This window comes from Geotrypetes seraphini, chromosome 12 (assembly GCF_902459505.1).
Source record: "Geotrypetes seraphini chromosome 12, aGeoSer1.1, whole genome shotgun sequence".
Classification (NCBI taxonomy): Eukaryota; Metazoa; Chordata; class Amphibia; order Gymnophiona; family Dermophiidae; genus Geotrypetes; species Geotrypetes seraphini.
Genome location: NC_047095.1, coordinates 71048891 through 71069694, shown reverse-complemented (window position 1 = coordinate 71069694; position 20804 = coordinate 71048891). Strand labels below are relative to the sequence as shown.

At 42.4% G+C, this 20804-nt stretch overlaps 1 protein-coding gene across 1 annotated transcript in view; it reads right to left on the bottom strand.

The window, feature by feature from the left end:
• The window catches only part of RNF220 (ring finger protein 220), a 586572-nt gene that overhangs the window by 239373 nt on the left and 326395 nt on the right, over positions 1-20804 (bottom strand). The window contains exon 4 of the mRNA XM_033915741.1: positions 9469-9514. Within this exon, the coding sequence (XP_033771632.1) occupies positions 9469-9514 (46 nt within the window). The remainder of the gene's footprint in view (positions 1-9468; positions 9515-20804) is intronic.

The following is a 20804-nucleotide window of genomic DNA, read 5'->3' as shown; positions in this document are numbered from 1 at the left end:
TGGCCATGACCTCTAGTTCACCCATCTTGGCCATGAGGCTTCTTGCATTTGCGTATAAGCACCGCAGGTCCCGTCGTTTTTCCTCCATCTCCGCATTTCCTCCATCTCCGCATAATGACTTATTCCACCAATACCTAAAAGCCAACCTCAGCAGTGATGTCACCATGGCTTTTGTCCTATAGTTGGCTCACATAAGAACATAGGAATTGACGTATCTATCAAGCCCAGTATACTATTTCCAACAGTGGCCAACCCAGGTCCCAAGTACCTAGCTCGATCCCAAGTAATAAAACAGATTTTATGCTACTCATCCTAAGAATAAATAGTGGATTTCCCCAAGTCCATCTCAATAATGGCCTATGGATTTCTCTTTTAAAACCCCGCTAAGCTAACTGATTTCACCATATTCTCATAAGAACACAAGAATAGCCTTACTGGGTCAGATCAATGGTCCATCAAGCCCAGTAGCCCGCTCTCACGGTGGCCAATCCAGGTCACCAGTACCTGGCCAAAACCCAAGGAGTAGCAATATTCCATGCTACCAATCCAGGGCAAGCAGTGCCTTCCCCCCTATCTTTGTCAATAATACACTATGGACATTTCCTCCAGAAACTTATCCAAACCTTTCTTAAAACCAGCTACGCTATCCGTTCTTACCACAACCTCTGGCAACGTGTTCCAGAGCTTAACTATTCTCTGAGTGAAAAAATATTTCCTCCTATTGGTTTTAAAAGTATTTCCCTGTAACTTCATTGAGTGTCCCCTAGTCTTTGTAATTTTTGACGGAGTGAAAAATTGATCCACTTGTACCCGTTCTACTCCACTCAGGATTTTGTAGACTTCAATCCTATCTCCCCTCAGCCGTCTCTTTTCCAAGCTGGAGAGCCCTAACCTTTACTTTCATAGCTGCTGCTGCACATTGAGCTGAGGGTTTCGACGTGTCTTCAATGATGACACCTAGATCCTTTTCCTGGGAATTGACTTCTAATGTGGAACCCAGCATCATGTAGCTATAGTTCAGGTTCCCCTTTCCCACATGTGTCACTTTGCACTTGCTCACATTAAACGTAATTTGCCATTTTGATGCCAAGTCTCCCTGTCTAATGCCCTTTTGCAATTTTTCACAATCCTCTTGCAATTTAACAACTTTGAACAACTTTGTGCCATTACACTGAAGGAGTAATTGCATTTCAAAAAGTCTGTCTATCATTCTACTTCTTGAGTCAAAATGTGTACACCCATATTGAAAACCTTTCAACAGGAGCACTTGAAGGCAAACCTATTATAAAACCGTTCCTTGATATGAGGAAACGGTGATACACTGATTACTTCAAGAGAACTATCATTTAGAAATAGGTCCAATTCAGTAGCAACATCACTTCTGTCACTGCCATCAACATTCTGAAGACAGAAGAAGTCATCTTCATCATCACAATCACTACTGGATGAAGCTGGTGCAGCTTGTTCTGATGACAGCTTCACTGTCTTCATTGCTTTGAAAAGAAGTTCTTTGTATTTCATCTTCATTTTGTCACTTTCAACCCAATGAAGACAAAACTGTAGCTGCATAAATTCAGCCAGAATCAAATCTTTGCAGTCAAGATAATGACCCAAACATTCATTGACATAAACAGAGTGCTTACATGTCAAAGACCCAGCCATTTTTATCACCTCGTGCTGTACGCTTGAACAATTTAATTCAAAAGGAAGTCTTCCGGAAACCGGAAGCAGCTCAATATCAGGCAGGCGTCACTAAAAAGTAACTATATATAAGGTAATGAGACATTATATTACTCCTTACTGAAAAATGTAATACATTAGTGTTATTCATTACCCCTCCCCCTTTTACTAAGCTGTGGAAGAGATTTCTACTGCAACCCAGAGCGCTAAATGCTCCGATGCTCATAGAATTCGTTACTTTTGAAAGTAATATATTCCTTCCTGTCACACTGAATATTGTACAGTCCCCCCCAAAAAGGAGGGGAACAACTGGCACTGGTAGTGTGCTTACACAGCCAGGATCTCACAGGTCTTCACTTAAAGCAGTGGTTCTCAACCCTGTTCTGGGGGCCCCCCAGCCAGTTGGGTTTTCAAGATACCCCTTGAAAACCCAACTGGCTGGGGGTCCCCAAGAATAGGGTTGAGAACCACTGACTTAAGTATTAGACATATTTTTATCAGCTGCAGATGGAATGAAAGATTAGTAATACCCAAATTATTCTGCTTTTCTACTATGTTCCTGCAGGGAAGGTACTGTTTTCTGTGTTTATTTTGTTTGCACACTGTTAAGCAAAAATTTTTAAGATTTAGAAATAAACTCATTTTGGAAGGACCAAAGATAACTATAATTGTTTCCATGCCCCAATTCAGTGATTACATTTCATTTTACTGTTAAAATATGAGTACAGAGAGTTGTTTTATGAATGTGATTCATTTTCATATACATCACTTTTCACATTACAGACATACAATTAATATCACCCACTGACAGGCTATTCTTATTTTTCTGCCTCCAGCGAACAAATTGCTGTATCAATAATTCTGGGATTTGAACTTTGGAAAGACAGATGTAAAAAAAGGTGCTACAGAAAGTCATGAGCTGCTGTGAAAGCTACCCTACTGCCATTGGATGGCTGCATTCTGATGTCATCAGTTTGGCTGCCATTCATTGCTCAAAAACAGGTTATGGAAATGAGCTCTTAGATCAAATCAGTTTGGTTTATGTGATAGGAGGGGCATTTTTGATAGGATGTCTAAGTCTGAGTTTGGCCGTTTTGGGAAAGACGTCCAGAAATCCAGTAGAGAAAATGTCCATTCTCAAATCAGCAAGACGTCTATCTTTTTTTTTAAGAATGACTTATGTAGACGTTTTGGTCCTTAGTACAGCTATCTTTTTTGGCCATTCTCAAATATAAAGACATCCACAAGAAAAACTCACAAGAGCAAGTTTTTTGGACGTTCACGCAGCTAGCATTCTTAACAAACTGTTCACAGACAGCTGAGCGTTCCTCAGCCTAGCAGAAGGATTACTACAGAAAATGTCATATTAAAAGTCCCAGGTACAGGTGTCACTTTAACTTGCTTCTATTGTATGATGAACCCTCAAAACCCACCCAAAACTAACTGTATCCACCTGTAACACCACAACAATAGCCCTTATGCCTGCAGGTGTCATCTGAATGTAGGTACAGTAGGTTTTGGAGCAAGTTAAAGTGACATCTGTACCTGGTACTTTTAATGTGAAATTCTTAGCATGCCTCTCTGGGCTCAAATGTCTGTGTTAACATCTGAAACTCCTTGGACTGAGAACTTTTCAGCACCCCCTCATGACACAGGCTAGAATGTACTGTTTTTTTCACATCTTTGGATGGTGGGAGGGGGTTGGTGATCACAGGGGGAGTAAAGGGGGGGGTCATGCCTTAATCCTCCAGTGGTCATCTGGTCAGTTTGGGCTTTTTAGCATTTAGACGCTTTTAAAACAGGTCTAGCTCCAAACGTCTGAAAAGGACCTTTTGTTAAGGAGCATCCAAGTCCTAAGTCTGTCCTAAGCCCACCCTAAACACGCCCCCTTAAGATTTGGATGGACCAGAAAGATGTCTGGAAAGCACTTGGACGTTTTGACTAGTAAGATGTCCAAGTGCTGGTTTATGCTGTTTTTTGGATGTCTATCTATTTTGAAAATGAGCCCCATAGTTAAAAATCTAAGTGGTTTCCAATAAAAATATTCAGGGTAGTGACACAAGCCAATACAGAAATTTCACAAGTAAACACAATGAAACTTAACTGAAACATGAGGAGAAGAATAAAAGGAAATGTTTACAATGGGAAAAATTTAATCTGGGAAAACAAATGGGATGAATTAATGAGAGGGATGGAGAGTTATTCATCAAAGACCTGATGGAAATAGTAAGTTGTGGCTAGAATTTTAAGAAAGAACCCTCAACACGGAGACAGAAAGGAAGGGGGGTCATAATTGCAAATGCTTAATTCTTCTGAATGTCAAGAAACAGTTGTCTAAAAAAAGGGCACAGTAAGTAGATGCTATTGGGATGAATGAAGAGCTCTTTGTGGTGAATATTGAACCAGAAGGCGGAACAAAAAAAAGATGGAAGACCGGAAGACTGAATTTGATAAGTAAGAAGATTATATTTTAAAGGAATTTGGTATGTGATGAAATTTAGAGTGATGATAAAGGAGTCTGACTGCTGCAGTTTGCATGAGCTGGAGTCGTTGGAGCTGATAGTTTGGAAGACCGATGAGAAGAGAGCTACAGTAGTCAAGCTTAGAGAAGACTAAAGAATAGAGGAAAATATGAAGCGAACCTGTGTGGAATAATGGATGGATAGAATGAACACAAATGTGAGCATGAAAAGATAAGATAATAATAATAATAACTTTATTTTTCTATACCGCCATAATCTTGCGACTTCTAGGCGGTTCACAAAGAAGAGCTGTACAGTCAGTGAATTACAGTATATGAATGCAAGGTGGTTGAAAGGAAAACTATACATAGGTTGAATTATAAGAAATTAACTATTTTACATTTTACAATGAAAATAGTCGGACACCAGCGAGTATCTGGATACAATTATGAAGAGGGAATTTTAGCAGACAGGGAATATGGATACCTAGTGTGAGGAAGAAATTCAAGGTAAGGTGTGGAAATTATGTTCACGGGAGAGTGTCTGGCTAGGACAAGAATTTCTTAAACAAAGTGGTCTTTAATTCTTTCTGGAAGATGCTGTAGGTCAGCCTAGTGGTATCGATGAAATAGCCTAGCCATGATTGCTGTCTACCAGCTTGGAACTTGAAAGTTCTGTCCAGGAAGGTTCGATATCTGCAGCCAGCGATTTTCCGGTTTGCAAACAGGTTGTGGCTTCTGGTAGATCTAATGGAGGAGTAGAATTCAAAGTGAGGTAGAAGGTAGTTGGGGGCCATTCCCCAGATTAGTTTATAGCAAAAGCAGGAGAATTTGAATAGAATTCTTTCTTCGATTGGTAACCAGTGCAGCCGTTTGTAGAAGGGACTAACGTGATCACTTTTCTTTAGTTTTGAACTATTCGCAGTTTTCTTACGTTTTTTTTAGGTATCCCCAAGTAGATGATGTTACAATAGTCCAGGGTGGATAGAATCAGTGACTGTACCAATAATCTGAAAGATGTAGGGTCAAAATATTTTTTTATGGTTTTCAGTTTCCAAAGAGTGGAGAAGCATTTTTTTGTCACCGAGTTTGTGTGATCGGTCAGGGTCAATTGGGTATCTAGGGTGACTCCTAGTATTCTTATAGTTTTTAATATTGGGTATTATCCAACACTACGCCTAGAATCTTATGTGATGTTTTAACGCCTTTCATTGTAGTTAATCCAGAATACTTCTATAAAATTATCATAAATTCAAAAAAATTAAACCACGTAATGCTTCTTCTACGAAATGCCCACTTGCTGCCAATTCAACATCGCATAACATATAAAATCCTACTCCTTGCTTCAAAATCCGACAGGCAAAAACCTTCCAGCTTTTCTCGATAAATGATTAATTCCTTATATTCCCTTTAGGATCTTGCAGTCTGTGGATCAAAACTTACTTACAATACCCTCTCTAAACATTATTAGCACAAGAAGAAATGAGATATTTTCAATACAGTACTGCCCCAAAATTCACAGGGGTTTCGTTCCAGGAACCCCTGCGAATTTTGAAAAACCGCGAATATGGTTTTTAGGCAGGGGAGACAGGAAAGGGCAGCTGGAGAAGCAGGAGAGGGCAGCCGGAGCGCCGGCGAGTGAAGGAAATCACTCGCTCTATGCTCCGACTGCCTCTTCCTGTACTAAAGTTGCACACAGCTCCTGATTGGTTAGGGCCAACTTTAGTAGAGGAAGAGGCGGTCGGAGCATAGAGCGAGTGATTTCCTTCACTCGCCGGTGTTCTGGCTGCCCTCTTCTGCCCGGTCATTCGTGGTCATAAAATACCGCGATTGACCAGGACCGCAAACCACCGACCGCGAATGCACCCCAACTGTGGAACTCCTTGTCTTCTCCCCTTAGAGGTGTGCCGTCCCTGGATAAATTCAAGAGTTCCCTGAAATCTTTCTTGTATAAAGACACCTTTGAAGTTTAAGGATAAGACCCTTAAGATTTGAAGTCAAATGAGGCGATGGATATTTCCCCTTGTAATCCTAACTGATGCGCGCTAAACACTAATGCTGACGGCAGCCATTCAGGGAGCGGCACGGGACTAGGCAGCAGTGTGAAAAGCTTGCACCTGCCTTGTCCGCTGCACTGCCGCAAGAGGAGACAGTGAGGGACATCGCTGCATCAGTAAGCCGAGGGGCTCAAGCACCTGTGTGTCCTGGCGGCTTTCAGACCTGGTCTCGAGGGGGATAAGTTCAGGCATCCTCTTCTGCTTTATAGCGCTAGACCACCTGAATTTTTTTTTTTTTTTATAAAGGTACAGTTGGGGGGGGGCTGCCTGCCTGCCTACCACTAGGACTGCCCTGTACCCTGTCATGGTCTACCACTTAGCCACCAGAAGAGGAACAGGGTACAGGACAAGGTGGTGGGCATAATTTTTTTCCTTGGTTTTTCCTCCTCTACAGGGGGATGCATCTTATGGATTTATAGAATGAAAAATATGGTAAGTAAGTTGTAAAACATAAAATCTCTCTCTTACTGATTTAACCTTTGTGTAAAAGTATTTTGATCCTCAGGTGGGAATAGGTATCATTTTTTACTTATTTTTGAATTGTGTTTGTGTTGATTTTTAGAAAGACACATATTAAACAGTGGACGTGTATTTTATTATTCATTTATAGCAATTACAAGACCGGTCTATGCCTGCTACAGTGCCGAAAGGGTACGTAAACATTACTTTCACCTCATTGTCCATGTATGTTGGATAGAGATAGTATATAATTATAATGTATTGTTATATGCACAAAATGTATTGATTCTTATGGTGGAACTATTGTTAGCAATGTTGCTCTTCTTGACATGCTTTTATGTATTTATTCTACAGTTTTTATTCAAGCCCCTGATGTAACCCTTGAGGGGGTGAAGCACGGCCATGTCAAGCTACTAGAGTGTATAATATTTTATTCATCTGATTTTAAATAAACTAGTCTTTAAGCCCATTACATTAATGGGTGCTAGAATAGATGTGTCTGTCAATCTTTCTTTCTGTCTCTCTCTCTCCTTGGCCACTGTCTGTCTGTCTTTCTGGCAGTCTTTCTGTCTGTGTCTGTCCCTGGCCCCCTGTCTGTCTGACTTTCTTTCTCTTTACTTGGCCTCTGCCTGTCTTTTTTTTTTTGTCTCTTTCTCTTTGGCCGCTGGTTGTCTGTTTTTCGGGGTTTTTTTCTTTGTCTCTCTCTCCTTGGCCGCTGTCTGTCTGTTTTTCTTTCTGTCTCTCTCTCTCCTTGGCCGCTGTCTATCTGTCTTTCTGGCATTCTTTCTGTCTGTCTCTCTCCCTAGCCCCCTGTCTGTCTGTCTTTCTTTCTCTTTCCTTGGCCTCTGCCTGTCTGTCTTTTTTTTTCTTTGTCTCTCTCTCACTTTGGCCGCTGGCTATCTGTTTTTGGGGGTTTTTTCTTTGTCTCTCTCTTCTTGGACGCTGTCTGTCTTTCTGTCTCCCTGGCCCTCTTGTCTGCCTGTATTTATCTGTTGTGCCATGCCTGCCCCCTTCTGTTTCCCCCCTCCCAGAACAAAGCATGATTGCTGTCTGCCCCCCAACACACCCCTTCCCCTAAAGCAGCCCCCTTTCCCTCTCCCCCTCCACTTTTTACCAGCATGGGACATCTCACAGCACCCGCACGACAAACTCCTGCAATTGCTGAGACAAACCGCCGCTCAATCCACAGCACGCGCCGCAAGCCGCCCCACGTGCTGCAAATGGAATGCGGCCATGGAAGCACACAGCACAGCCTCCTAAGTGTGCATGTACACTTAAGGTTTTATTATAGGGGATTGTATATTTTTCATCACCTTGGTCTGCTCCACATCTGTCGCTGTTGTGGAAGGGCTTGGACAGGGAGCCTGCTCCTATTTATTTATTTAAGTATTTATATACCACTTATAGCCTAAGTGTTTTTTACATTCAGGTACTCAAGCATTTTTCCTATCTGTCCAGGTGGGCTCACACTCTAACTAATGTACCTGGGGCAATGGGGGATTAAGTGAGACTTGCCCAGGGTCACAGGGAGCAGTGTGGTATTTCACAAGAGGCCTTTACATTTGGCTGAGCTTCTTATAAAATAACATGGGAATTCCATACCTCCTGACCTGGATGTTTGAATCCCTCTTTTCATGTCCTTTCTAAAACCTGCCCCACATATACCAACTTCTTCATCATTGACCACATATGTGGCTAAATTCATAACATGGTGCTGAAAAATTGGTGTTTAAAAAAAAATGGCACCCTATACTATTCTATATTAGGCACTCCAAAATGGCCGCCCACTTATAGAACAACACTGAGTGCTGATTTCAGTGCTCAAATCTGAGCACCAGAATTTCTACCTGCTGAAACCAGCTGTAATTCCCAGCGCCCACACCCTCAATATGCGTGCAAATTTTAGAAATGCCCTTGTCCAATGGCAAATGGCCATGTTCCCTTTTGAATTGCATGCTATGGGATTTCAGCACACATTGTTGTACAATAATGCATATCAAAATAATAATAATAATTTATTCTTATATACCGCCAGACCACGAATGGTTCGAGGCGGTTCACAACAAATAATGCTCAACATTCAGCAAATAAACAATTCATGAGAAATACATTAATTTCATAGAAAATGTAAACAGTACATAAGAATAATAAAAGCATAAGCTTAAGTTACATATTTATCGAATAGTTGTGTCTTTAATAATTTTCTAAAAAAGTAATAGGATGAGACTCCTGGCATGATTTGACCAAACATTTTGGCTGCCTGAAAAGCAAGGGTTCTCTCGAGAAATCTCCTAAAACGACACGATTTGATGGTTGGGTATGTAAATAAGTCAACTCCACGTGAGAGGTATAAAGAAAAATGAGAAACAAGGTAACCTGGAGACATACCAAAGATTGATTTAAAGCAAATACATGCATGCAAATTCAAATTGGTGGCAATTAGCACTCAATTACCCTCTTGAATCAGCGCCTTAGAGAGAATCCAGGGGAAGATACTTTCACTCCATATGCTTAAAGTATGATTTCAGTATCAACAGCTGCAGAGGACGAGATAGCAGCACCCTGGTACACGTCCAGTATGTATACAGAAGAGCAGAACAGTGTTACTAGGGGCGGGGGAGCTAATCCTGAGAGTGCTGGCTAGTGAAATCTCTGCTACAATGCCCCAACAGACAAGAAGTTCTACCAGCAAGCAACACACGAAAGAGTGCAGCCTGAGCACACAGAGAGAAAGAGCAAGAGTTTATGGCTGCTTTCCACAGCCAAGTCTGATTTGAACCTAGGAGCAAACTCAAAGTCCTTCTCGCTTACCTTTGGAGTGCCGGGTACCATGGAATCCTTCAGCATGGAATTCTTACTGCCAAGAGAGAAGACAAGAGGGTCAGTACTCTCACCCGTGGAAAGAAAAACGGCACAGAGAAAATATTACTTGAAACCTGAGAAAAGCAAGTTAGGCAAAGGAAATGATAGGTTGGGATACATTTTGGGGCAAAGGTAAAGCACAAAACCAGAACCAAATAAAGGAGCAAAATATCTGCAATTCACACTTTTGCTCAAGGATTTAAAGTCCTGCATGAAGAAAACATTTCACAGGCAATGGAAGGCTGACTCCTAGTGGTAGTACTGTGAAACAACCCTCAAAACTACCATTTTTGAATCTAAAGCCAAATTGGGTAGGAATGGGAGGAACCACTCCCACCCCAATGAACTAGACTATCAGGGTCACCTCTGGGTAAGTCCTGGGAGTAATAGAGGATCCATGAGATGGGGCAGAGGAGAGGGTTGGGTTGGGGACAAGTGTGTGGATTTGGATTGGTAGGGGGCATATCTGGGAATAAAGAATTGAGAGTTGGGGTTGGGGCGAGATCTTATATTGGTGTCAGTGGATCAGTTTGGGAAGAGATCAGGGGTTCTGATCGGGGAGCTCGGGGAGGAGAGACTGGATTGGGGGAGGGTCAGAAGAATAGGGTTGCCAGATTTCTTCTTTATAAAAGAGGACACCTGGCCTTGCCCCATTTCACTCCCCAACCCTTACCCCAGCTGAACCTCCTGTGTATGGGCATACACAGACGTCAACACAGTGACATCATACATATGCACGCATGTGTATGATGTCATCATGTTGATGTCTGCGATGAGTTGCTTAAGGCAACTTAATGACACGATGGACAATATTTAGTGCTAAGACTAGATAAGTGTCTTATCCAGGCCCTAGCTAAATATTGGCTGGGACCTGGATAAATGCTAGCAGCTAGTGCGTACCCAGATGTGACCACATATTAAATGCCGGTACCAGGACCTGGCCCATTACTGAATATTTGGATCTACCTTAACTATTAACGGTCAGTGTTTTAAAAAACGCTCACTGTCATAGGCTGAATATTGTGACTGGACCCTTTAGTCCCACAGGCAATGCAAATAACAACAAAACCAAAAGGATCTGTGGAGATGGTGATGTTCAAGATGATGTCTTCCTCAGGGATCCCTAAAAGTCCTGATATTAAAGCACGTGGATTGAACACTGAAAACAATCCCTTTCTCCCCTGAGGAAGACATCATTGTCGAAACACAGACCTTGTCGGGCTCCACACCGCTCTATGGTTTAGGTCCTGGATTATCCAATTGTACATTTTTGAGTCAAGTTTGCATCTTGAACATCACCTTCTCCACAGATCCTTATGTTTTGACTGTATATCCAAACAAGGCTTCAAGGACTAGCGATGGAAGAGAACATAAAAAGATCACCTCATTTTCAAGACTTGGGGTTCAAAATTTAACTGGGAGTCCAAAAGAACACCCAATCTGGAAGACAATCTATAAGTTGATCAGGTATTCCGGAAACAGAAGGAATTCCAGAGAAAAGGGAAATCCTCCCTGTGACCCAAGTGAATTTATTTGAAGACGCTCGTCAAACATTTAAGCAGCAACCGCCTTCATATAAGAGTTGAACATGGGTCAGTATAAGAAACAAGAAGATATCTGCATAGTAGAATCCATAAGAATAACCATACTGGGTCAGATCAATGGTTCATCTAGGCCAGTGTCCTGTTTCCACAGTGGCCAATCCAGGACACAAGTACCTGGCAAAAACCCAAAGAGTAGCAACATTCCATGCTACCGATTCTAGGGCAAGCAGTGGCTTCAAGCCCCATGTTTATCTGAAGTTTTGTGACTTCCCATATGAGTTATTGCTGCGCCCTTGAAGTAATTTTGGCAGGCTGGCCACTCCGATGAAAATTCACCACTGCCCTCCAAGTCTTCTCCATTTGGAGATAATGGCTCTTACTGAGATTTGCTGGAGTTCCAGAGCTCTAGAAAGAGCTTTGTTGTAACCTTTTCTAGGCTAATATATTTCAACAACTTTGTTTTTTTCATCTCTTCTGGAAATTTCCTTTGATTGTGGCATTCTCCTAGAACCTTTGTAGTGAGTACTTTATTTAATCTACTATTCCCACAGGTAGGCAAAGGGCCTAGAACATTCCAACAGTATATTATGTATAAAAGAGCTCCCAATCAGTTCCAGCCACCTAGTAAAACCATCATTCAATGAATTATTCTACCTAAGAGTGAAGTCTAGAATCTACATTACAGAATTTCAACATACACCCCACACCTCCTGGTTCTGTAAAATACTTGCCCTATTCCCCCAACAATGTAAATATTAAAATTGTGCTATCATCTCAAGAACAACACACCTATGTTCCACTATCAGACGTTCTGGAGGTAATCCAGTAGGAAGAAGCTTAGTTTTAGATGGTAGGAACATGTGGAAATGACGTACCCCAGTGATCTACAGATGGAAGGGGCCACCCACACAAATAAATGACCTCTTATAGAGTACTGAGTAGATGAAAAGTTTTGACGAAACATATTTTGCCAGTGAGTGTGTGCTTGGACAGATTTGGGGTGAAGAATGATTAGAGCATGCAACTGTGTGTGTAAATGAGAGAATATTATACTTGACTTGCTTTCTAACTAACATCTAGCCACAGACACACCACGCCAGTAAAAGCATAGAAGCCATCTTTTCAAAATGACCCATCCCTGAACACAATGGGAGAACGGCGCTTGGGGCGTGGCACCGCCCCTCTCATAGCTGCCGCTTGAGCACTCCCCGCCCCCGCATACCTCTTGACATGTTCGCTGGCGTGAGCGGCATCTTCCAGCTGCTGCCCGCACCAGCCTTGGTTTCCTTCTGACTTCATGTCCTCGTCCCACAACAAGGAAGTGATGTCAGAAGGGAGCCGAGGCTGGTGTGAGCAGAAAACAGAAGATGGGTGGCTGGAAAGGAGGAGAGGTGCTGCTCCCCCCCCCCCCCAAAGATGGCGCCTGGGGTGGTCCGCCCTCTGCCCTCCTTACTAGGCCACCGCCTGGACAGAGTTAATAGTGGGGATGCTCAAGTACTCACTGCACCAGAGAACTGGCTCCTATGGCTTTAAGGCTAGTGTGAGTGATCACACCTTTACAGGTGAATGGTGTTTCCTGCCATTTAAACTAGTTTTGTACAAAGAAAAGCAGGCACCTATAGAACAGGCTTTAAATAGGGACTGCTTTCCCTCTTTTCCTTGGCTCCATGCCATAGAATTACCCTCTTCGTGAAGTAAGTTACAATCTGGCAAAAATAAGTACTTAGAACCTATATAGCGAAAAGGTTGTAAGCTGTGAAAACCAACCCCCCGTGTTCCTCCTTTAGGAGAAATGGAACAAACGGGACGGCTAAAGATCCCTCCACAGGAACTAGCAGCTTGCAGAATCCTTCACCTTGATTCTATCATATGGAGGAGAAGGACATAGAAGAAAAACTGAAAGAGAAACTCCTAAAAGATTCTATGAGCAGTGGAATTCTAGAAAAGAGAAAGAGAACTGGGTTTCCTCAAGTGTTTTGTTGAATATTGGCTCCGTCTTATGTGTGAGTTAGGTGCCATCGACTTATATTTGAGTCCTAGCGACTTGAAGAAATTGGTTTGGTCCTCCAGCGTCATCCCCGGGGTTGTTTACGTGTCCAGCCATCCGATTGCAGGTCGCCCTCTTCGCTGGTTCCTTCAGTCTCCCCAAGCGTGATGTCCTTCTCCAGTGATCTCTCTCTTCTGATGATGTGATCAAAATAGGACAGTTGTAACGTCATCATTTGGGCTTCGAGTGAATCGATTTGTTAGATCTTCTGGCGGTCCACGGCTCAAATGAGTCAATCTGTCTTGGGACCGACCGTCCATAAATTAGTCAGCTTTGGCTTAGGCACTTACTATAGGTATTCAGTGGCATAATCCAATTGAAGGCTACTGAATATTCATGGCTAGCACTGGACAAGTGATTAAAACGGCCAGGAGAGAGCCCTTTAAATATGGGGTGGAAAATTCCTAAAAGCACATCCTAGACTACATCAATGCCGTGCTTTCCGTTATTAGGAATACCAGGTCTCCTCTCTACTGACAGTAGCAAGCTTTGGGTATTGAAAACATATACCCCCTCCCCTTTTACAAAACTGCAAAAGTGGTTTTTGGCGCCGGCTGGCGCACCGAATGCTCCACACTGCTCTTGGTGCTCATGAGTGTCAGGAGCAACGTGGAGCATTCAGCGCACTGGCCAGCGCTAAAAAACGCATTTGCGGTTTTGTAAAAGGGGAGGGGGATAATGTTTTGTGGTCAGAGAGTACGAGTGCAGAAAATTATTGGAATTCGGGGCGACCTTCTTCTGAGGTTTCCTTGCCAAGGTATATTGCATTATTGGAGTGACTTAGGATAGCAGCAGTTAATCAGGTAGTTAAGGGACTAGGAATCCTTTGATATTCTTTCATTCCTGTGATGTTAAAGTCTTCTATCTCCCGATGAAAACAAAAACAAAGAACTGTGGATACAGATGTTCTGGAGATAATTCATTATACACTGGCATGTGTAGGGTCCGGTTGAATTTTTACCACTGTATTTTTTATCATTGTACTTTTTTCATTCAATTTTCATGTTTTTATATGTCAGTGTATAATAAATTATCTCCAGAATATCTGTATCCACAGTTCTTTGTTTTCATCGGTGGATCATTGGGTCTCCCCATTTTTCTTTGTTGAAAGTCTTCTTTCTCCCCATAAGGTAGACCTGAATATTCATTAGTTTATTTTTCTTATCATCTGTAATTTTCCTGGCAGGCTTTTATTTTTTCCCTACCTCTACTGTATTTTGGGGATATATTTTTTTTTAAATTTAAGTAAAAATCACAGCTTCTCTGGTATTGGAGAAACCTTTAATCTAATCATCGGGCAAGCCCCTCTTATCTGTACCCTTCCTCCTCCACTGCCAAGTCCAGACTCCGTCCCTTCTTTCTTGCAGCACCATATGCCTGGAACAGGCTGCCTGAATCAATATGTTATGCTCCGTATCCAAATCCAAGCTAAAAGCCCACTTTTTAAAATCCGTTTTCAACTCCTAACTCCCACTCACTGCTCTCAGGTACGTAGACCCACTGTATCATTTCCTCTACCATAATCTCTCCAACCCTGAAATGTCCTGTCTAAATTAGATTGTAAGCTCTTCTGAGCAGGGACTGTCCATTGTATATTAAAATGTACAGCGCTGCATACACCTTTCAGTGCTTTAGAAATAATAAATAGTAGTAGTAATCTAATTTGGAATTTCTGAGTCACACTATGCCAAACAGAATCAAGGCGACTTACAATTTGAAAATGATGGAAATGCAAATTGAAACATTGCAGATGCAATTCTAGAGAGAGAAGAATTGTTTAGTTTTTGAGCAGTGCAGAGGTATTTAGTCGAATTGAGCTGGTAGGTTGCATAGTATAGGTACCGGTAGAGCAGGGCTGCCCAAGTCCGGTCCTCGAGATCTACGGGCAGGCCAGGTTTTCTGGATATCCACAATGAATAGGCATGAGAGAGATTTGCCTGCACCGCCTTCTTGGTATGCAAATCTCTCTTATGCCTATTCATTGTGGATAGTCTGAAAACCTGGCCTGCCTATAGATCTCAAGGACCGGAATTGGGCAGCCCTGCGGTAGAGTATATGGAATCGACAAGGTAGGTTTTTAGCGTCTTACAAAAAGTAGGGCAGTTTAGTTGGGATCTGATGGTTATTGGGAGACTGAGAGACATTTTTGAAATTGAATAATTGTTTTTCCTGATCACATCACGCTGCAGCCAATGACCTGTGTTGCTTTTTTTAAAAAAACTTACATTGCATCAGATCCTCTTAGTGAAATAACGAGGCCTGGTGTGCAGGATGGCGCTGTTATCTTATTATCATCCATTGTGGAAAGATGATGGGTGAAAACAGGGAAATAAAAGCTATGAATAAAAATCAACTTTATTGGAAAATGCAGCAAATGGCGCTCCCGTCCTGCGCACGTCTGTGGAGCTGAATTGATTGGTTAATTCTGTTTGTTGCCCATCTAACCACTCACAGTTCAATCTGCCAGGGATTTGCCATCAGCCTGTCCCTCCTCCCTTGAGTGAGATGCTGCAAATTTAATAACAACTTCCCCCTGAAGACAGGTTACATTTGAAACAATTACATATTAAAGGCAACTGCACGATCATTTTTTAGTTATTAAAGTAATCTTTCTCATGTAAATTCTCCGGCAAACATGCTACCAACAGCATTAGGAAATAAATTATTTTGTCCTGATTTGATTTGTCGATGCATGGCACCTGCCGCTGTAACCGACCTTGAAATATGTGAGTAGCAGTGGCTGCACTTGTAAGTACATCGTATCAGGGGGGCTGGCTCCTTCCGGCCCAGACACCTCTCCAGAGCCGCAGGGAGGTGATGGATGGGGGGGAGGTGGTGGAGTGTATTTAATAACAAAATTTGTATGCAAGGCCTGCAGCCCGGGCAGAGGATGACTGATCAGCAGCCAGAAAGTATGAAAAAGCCTGGCTAAACAGATGCTGAGAATGGAACAAGACATATCAAATCAGATCTTCTCCAGAAGTAGTAATGTATACACACCCGTCATTAGCTCTGTATCTGGACACAGAGAGAACGTTCTTTCTGGATATGATTCCTTTTATTGACCCAACATAACAATTATGATTTTGTACATGAGTTTTTTCATGCCACTTAAGCTTCGTTCTTTAGATGTCAGGCATGCACATAAAAATACAGTCATCTAAACCTATGGACTTGAGCGTATATTGTTATAGAAACATAGAAATATGATAGCAGATAAAGGCCAAATGGCCCATCCAGTCTGCCAATCCACAGGAACCATTATCTCTTTCTCTCTCCGAGAGATCCCACACATGCCTATCCCACGCTTTCTTGAATTCAGACAGTCTCAGTCTCCACCACCTCTTCTGGGAGACTGTTCCAGGCATCTACCACTCTTTTTTAGATTACTCTTGAGCCTGTCACTGTTTAATCTGAAAGAATACCAACATGAACACACCTCTCAGCCCTTACTTCCATCTCTGGAGAAGACCAAGGAAATAATTATCAGACACAAAAATTATAGTTAACATTCAAGGCCTTGGGAGTTCTTGGTGTCCTACTAAATGGTAGGGACCAACCAAGAATCTCCCCAAATTAGAAGTGACTGGCCATTTTATTGGATTTATGACATCACTTAATTCATTAGTAAACGTACATGGTTAAAATATCTTCCAATTAAATTACAATTGCTTCATTAAGGTCCAGTGATAAATTGCATATTCCAGTAAAGTTCTTCATCATAAGAATTGCCATCCTGGGACAGACTGAAGGTCCATCAAGCCCAGTATCCTGTTTCCAACAGTGACCAACCCAGGTCTCAAGTACCTGGCAGAGACCCAAAGAGTAGCGACATTCCAGAGCTGAGACTGTGATGTCATAATGCCTCATTCCACCAATGCCTAAGAACCAACCTCAGCAGTGATGTCAAAATGGATCAATTGTTCTACACTTGGCTCACATGAGAACATAAGAATTGCCATATTGGGACAGAGTGAAGGTCCATCAAGCCCAGTATCCTGTTTCCAACAGTGACCAAACTCAGGTCCCAAGTACCTAGCTAGATCCCAAGTAGTAAAACAGATTTGATGCTGCTTATTTAGGAATCTCAATAATGGCCTATAGACTTCTCTTTTAGGAAATTATCCAAACCTTTTAAAACCCTGCTAAGCCAACTGATTTCACCACATTATCCGGCAACAAATTACATGATTTATTCCCAATCTTATTTCATTAGTAATTATTGTCTCATCACTTCTGAACTTAATCCTATGCCCTCTCATTTCAGAGCTTCCTTTCAAATGCATAGATTCTCACACAGATGCGGTATATAAAGACACACCCAGCACAATACAGTTATCTGCCTCCCAATTTGTTTGCATATATTGTCTCTTTCTCTGCAATCATAACAATATACGAGGCATCAACACACTTCTATGAGCCTTTTTCAGCAATCAGTACAGCAGATGTGACACGAAAGCGATGGTGCTGTCATGTTCACTTTGTCGGGGGCCCCTTCCCTCCCAGCTGCTGAGTCGTGGTAGCAGCGGGCAGAAATTGAATTTGGCCAGCTGTAATCTGCCGTGATTTGGCAGACGGCTGGGTGTTATGAAATGAGAAGGGATGGGAGAAGGTGTTTTCTCCCGAGGCTACATGCCCCCCCCCTTGCTCCCCTCCCTCCTCTGGGCCTTGTGAGGCAGAGAAATGAATAAATACAAAATTATTAAACAATATGAGGCAGGGAATATGCAATAAGGAAGAACTGCAGACAGGAATTAAACCATCATTTCCCATCCGGAGCAGACAAAATGTGACAGGACTGCCATGGTTTTGAGCCCTGCTTTTTTGTTGTTCTTCTTCTTTACATTTCGTTTGACTGCATCAAAGTGCATCAAGGAAAAAGTAAACCAAAAAAGCAAGGCTCGTGAGCTGGGGATTCACTGAACCCCCTGAAAGCCACTGTTGGGGTTGCTCCTGTGTTCCGACAGTTCTTGGACTCCTCCCTTTAGGATTACAAGAATAAGGGAGAAAATGGCTCTGACGTGACCAAAGACTGGCTATCCGCTGATGGCTGAGGCTGAAGTATAAGCCTCGAGATGAGCAAAGCCAGCAGATGTTTCCTGACCAATGCAGAGGAAAAGAAAGCTGGCCCTTACAATTCAAACAGTTCTTTTTTGCAGGCCCCACTAGACTTCATTCTTTGGTGAGCCAAGGGGGGAGTCTCTTTAATTACTACACCAGATGATTTCCCATTTCCATACTAATAACCCCAATACCACCACAGTATTTCATGGCTTGCAAATCTCCCCCACGCGGCTGATCCGTGTGTTTTAAATTATAACATGTACACAGGAAATTAGTGACTAAGTACAATATTCATGGGCCTGCATGACACTTTTAATTAAGGTGATTTACTTGGAATTATCCTTTGAAATAAAAAATGGTGTTTTGCTACCTAATAAAATATGATAATTACTCCCTGATTTTATAAGTTACTGTTAGTTTTAATCTGTTGAGGGAATTGTTTGTCTGGTTCCTTCCTTCTGCAAGAGAACACACTCACAGCACCTTTACTCTCTGTATTTTAATAGCTAGCAAGAGAGAGAAAGGACAGATGAAACCCTTCCTATTAGTAAGAATGCAGAATGGATAATGGGTCTCTCGATGTCTCCACTGCAAGGAGGGAAGCCCCCTGCCTCAGCCATGCCATTCCAAGTGCAGAGACCAAACTTTGAGGTGAGCATGGTCCCTTAAATGTTGGTGGGTGGGTGGGTTGCTGAATCATCTGGCCCTGCCATTAAGGAGGATGAAACTACTTACTATATAAAAAGGCCATTCTTCCTCACAGACTTCAATGGAACTGTTCTTTTAGTAAAAACATAAGAATTGCCACACTGGGACAGTGGCCAACCCAGGTCCCAAGTTCCTAGCTAGATCCCAAAAAGTAAAACAGAGTTTATGCTGCTTATCCTAGGAATAAGCAGTGGATTTCCTCAAGCCATCTCAATAATGGCCTTTGGACTCCCCTTTTAGGAAATAAGCCAAACCTTTTTTTTTAAACCCTGCAAAGCTAACTGATTTCACCACATTCTTTGGCAACTAATTCCAGAGTTTGTTTTAAATCTACTACTTAGTAGCTTTATCACATGCCCCCTAGTCCTAGTATTTTTGGAAAGAGTGAACAAGCGATTCACATCTACCCTTTCCACTCCACTCAGTATTTTATAGAGCTCTATCATATCACCCCTGAGCCTTCTCTTCTCAAAGTGAACAGCTCTAGCCGTTTTAGCCTTTCCTCCTAGGGAAGCCGTCCCATCTCTTTTATCATTTTTGTTGCCCTTCTCTGTGTCTTTTCTAATTCCACTACATCTTTTTTGAGATACGGCGACTAGGCTCAGCAACAAAAGACAAAACCAATAACTTTTCTAAAACTAGGTTCGCACATTTGAAAAGTTATATGCTAGGGATAGTACAACATATGAAATCATGTGATAAATATACAGACCTCAATAGTCAATGGAACATACAGGCAGCAGCAGTTCCTAGCAGGAGAAGTACCGCTTCAGCCACTGATTTTCAAAGGCATTATCTGGAAAATGTTGCTGAACAATTAGGATAGTCCAGGGGCTGAGCCAGGATGGATCTGGAATTTATCCAGAGACTGCCAAAATTCACTGTCCTGCGCATGTTAGCATAATTGAATACTGGCAGTACCCAGATAATTTCCCGAAGCTGCTTTATACCTAGGGTTGCCATATTTGAAATGGTAAAACCCCGGACACAAGGCCCAGCCTCATTCTGCCTCCAGCTCCGCCCCTCAGACCTGCCCCCACACAGCTTCATCTCTTTTTTTCTGACTGGTCTGGAGAGCCTCCGTGCATGCTCAGAGAACCTCTAGACACGGCAGGGCTTTCCAAAGCCCGGACCAACTGCTGGGTTTGGAAAGTTCTTCTGGGCACCTGGACAGTCCTCTAAAAAAAAAAAAAAAAAAGGCCATGTCTGCAACCTTCAGAGGAGAGCGACACGTCTGATAAAAGTGATGGAAAACCTTTCATATGCTAAGAGATTGGAGAAACTGGGACTCTTTTCCCTGGAGAAGAGGAGACTTAGAGAGGATATGATAGATACTTACAAGATCATGAAGGGCATAGGGAGAGTACAGAGTACAGAGTTTAGAGAGAGAGAGAGTACAGAGTTTAGAACAGATGCTAGGAAGTTCTTTTTTACTCAGAGGGTGGTGGACACATGGAACGCGCTCCTGGAGGTTGTGATAGGCCTGAGCACGTTACAGGGGTTCAAGGAAGGTCTGGATAGGTTCCTAAAGGATAAGGGGATTGAGGGGTACAGATAGAAGTAGAGGTAGGTTATAGGAATAGTCAGAAACCACTTTACAGGTCATGGGCCTGATGGGCTGTCGTGGGAGCGGACCGCTGGGCACGATGGACCTTTGGTCTGACCCATTGGAGGCAACTTCTTATGTTCTTAGTAGAGTGGGACAGATTCTTCAAACTTTCAAAAAATAAAAGAACAAGAGGGCATTTAGAAAAGTTGAAAGGGGACAGATTCAAAACGAATGCTAGGAAGTTCTTCTTTACCCAACGTGTGGTGGACACCTGGAATGTGCTTCCAGAGGGCGTAATAGGGCAGAGTTACGGTACTGGGGTTTAAGAAAGGATTGGACAATTTCCTGCTGGAAAAGGGGATAGAGGGGTATA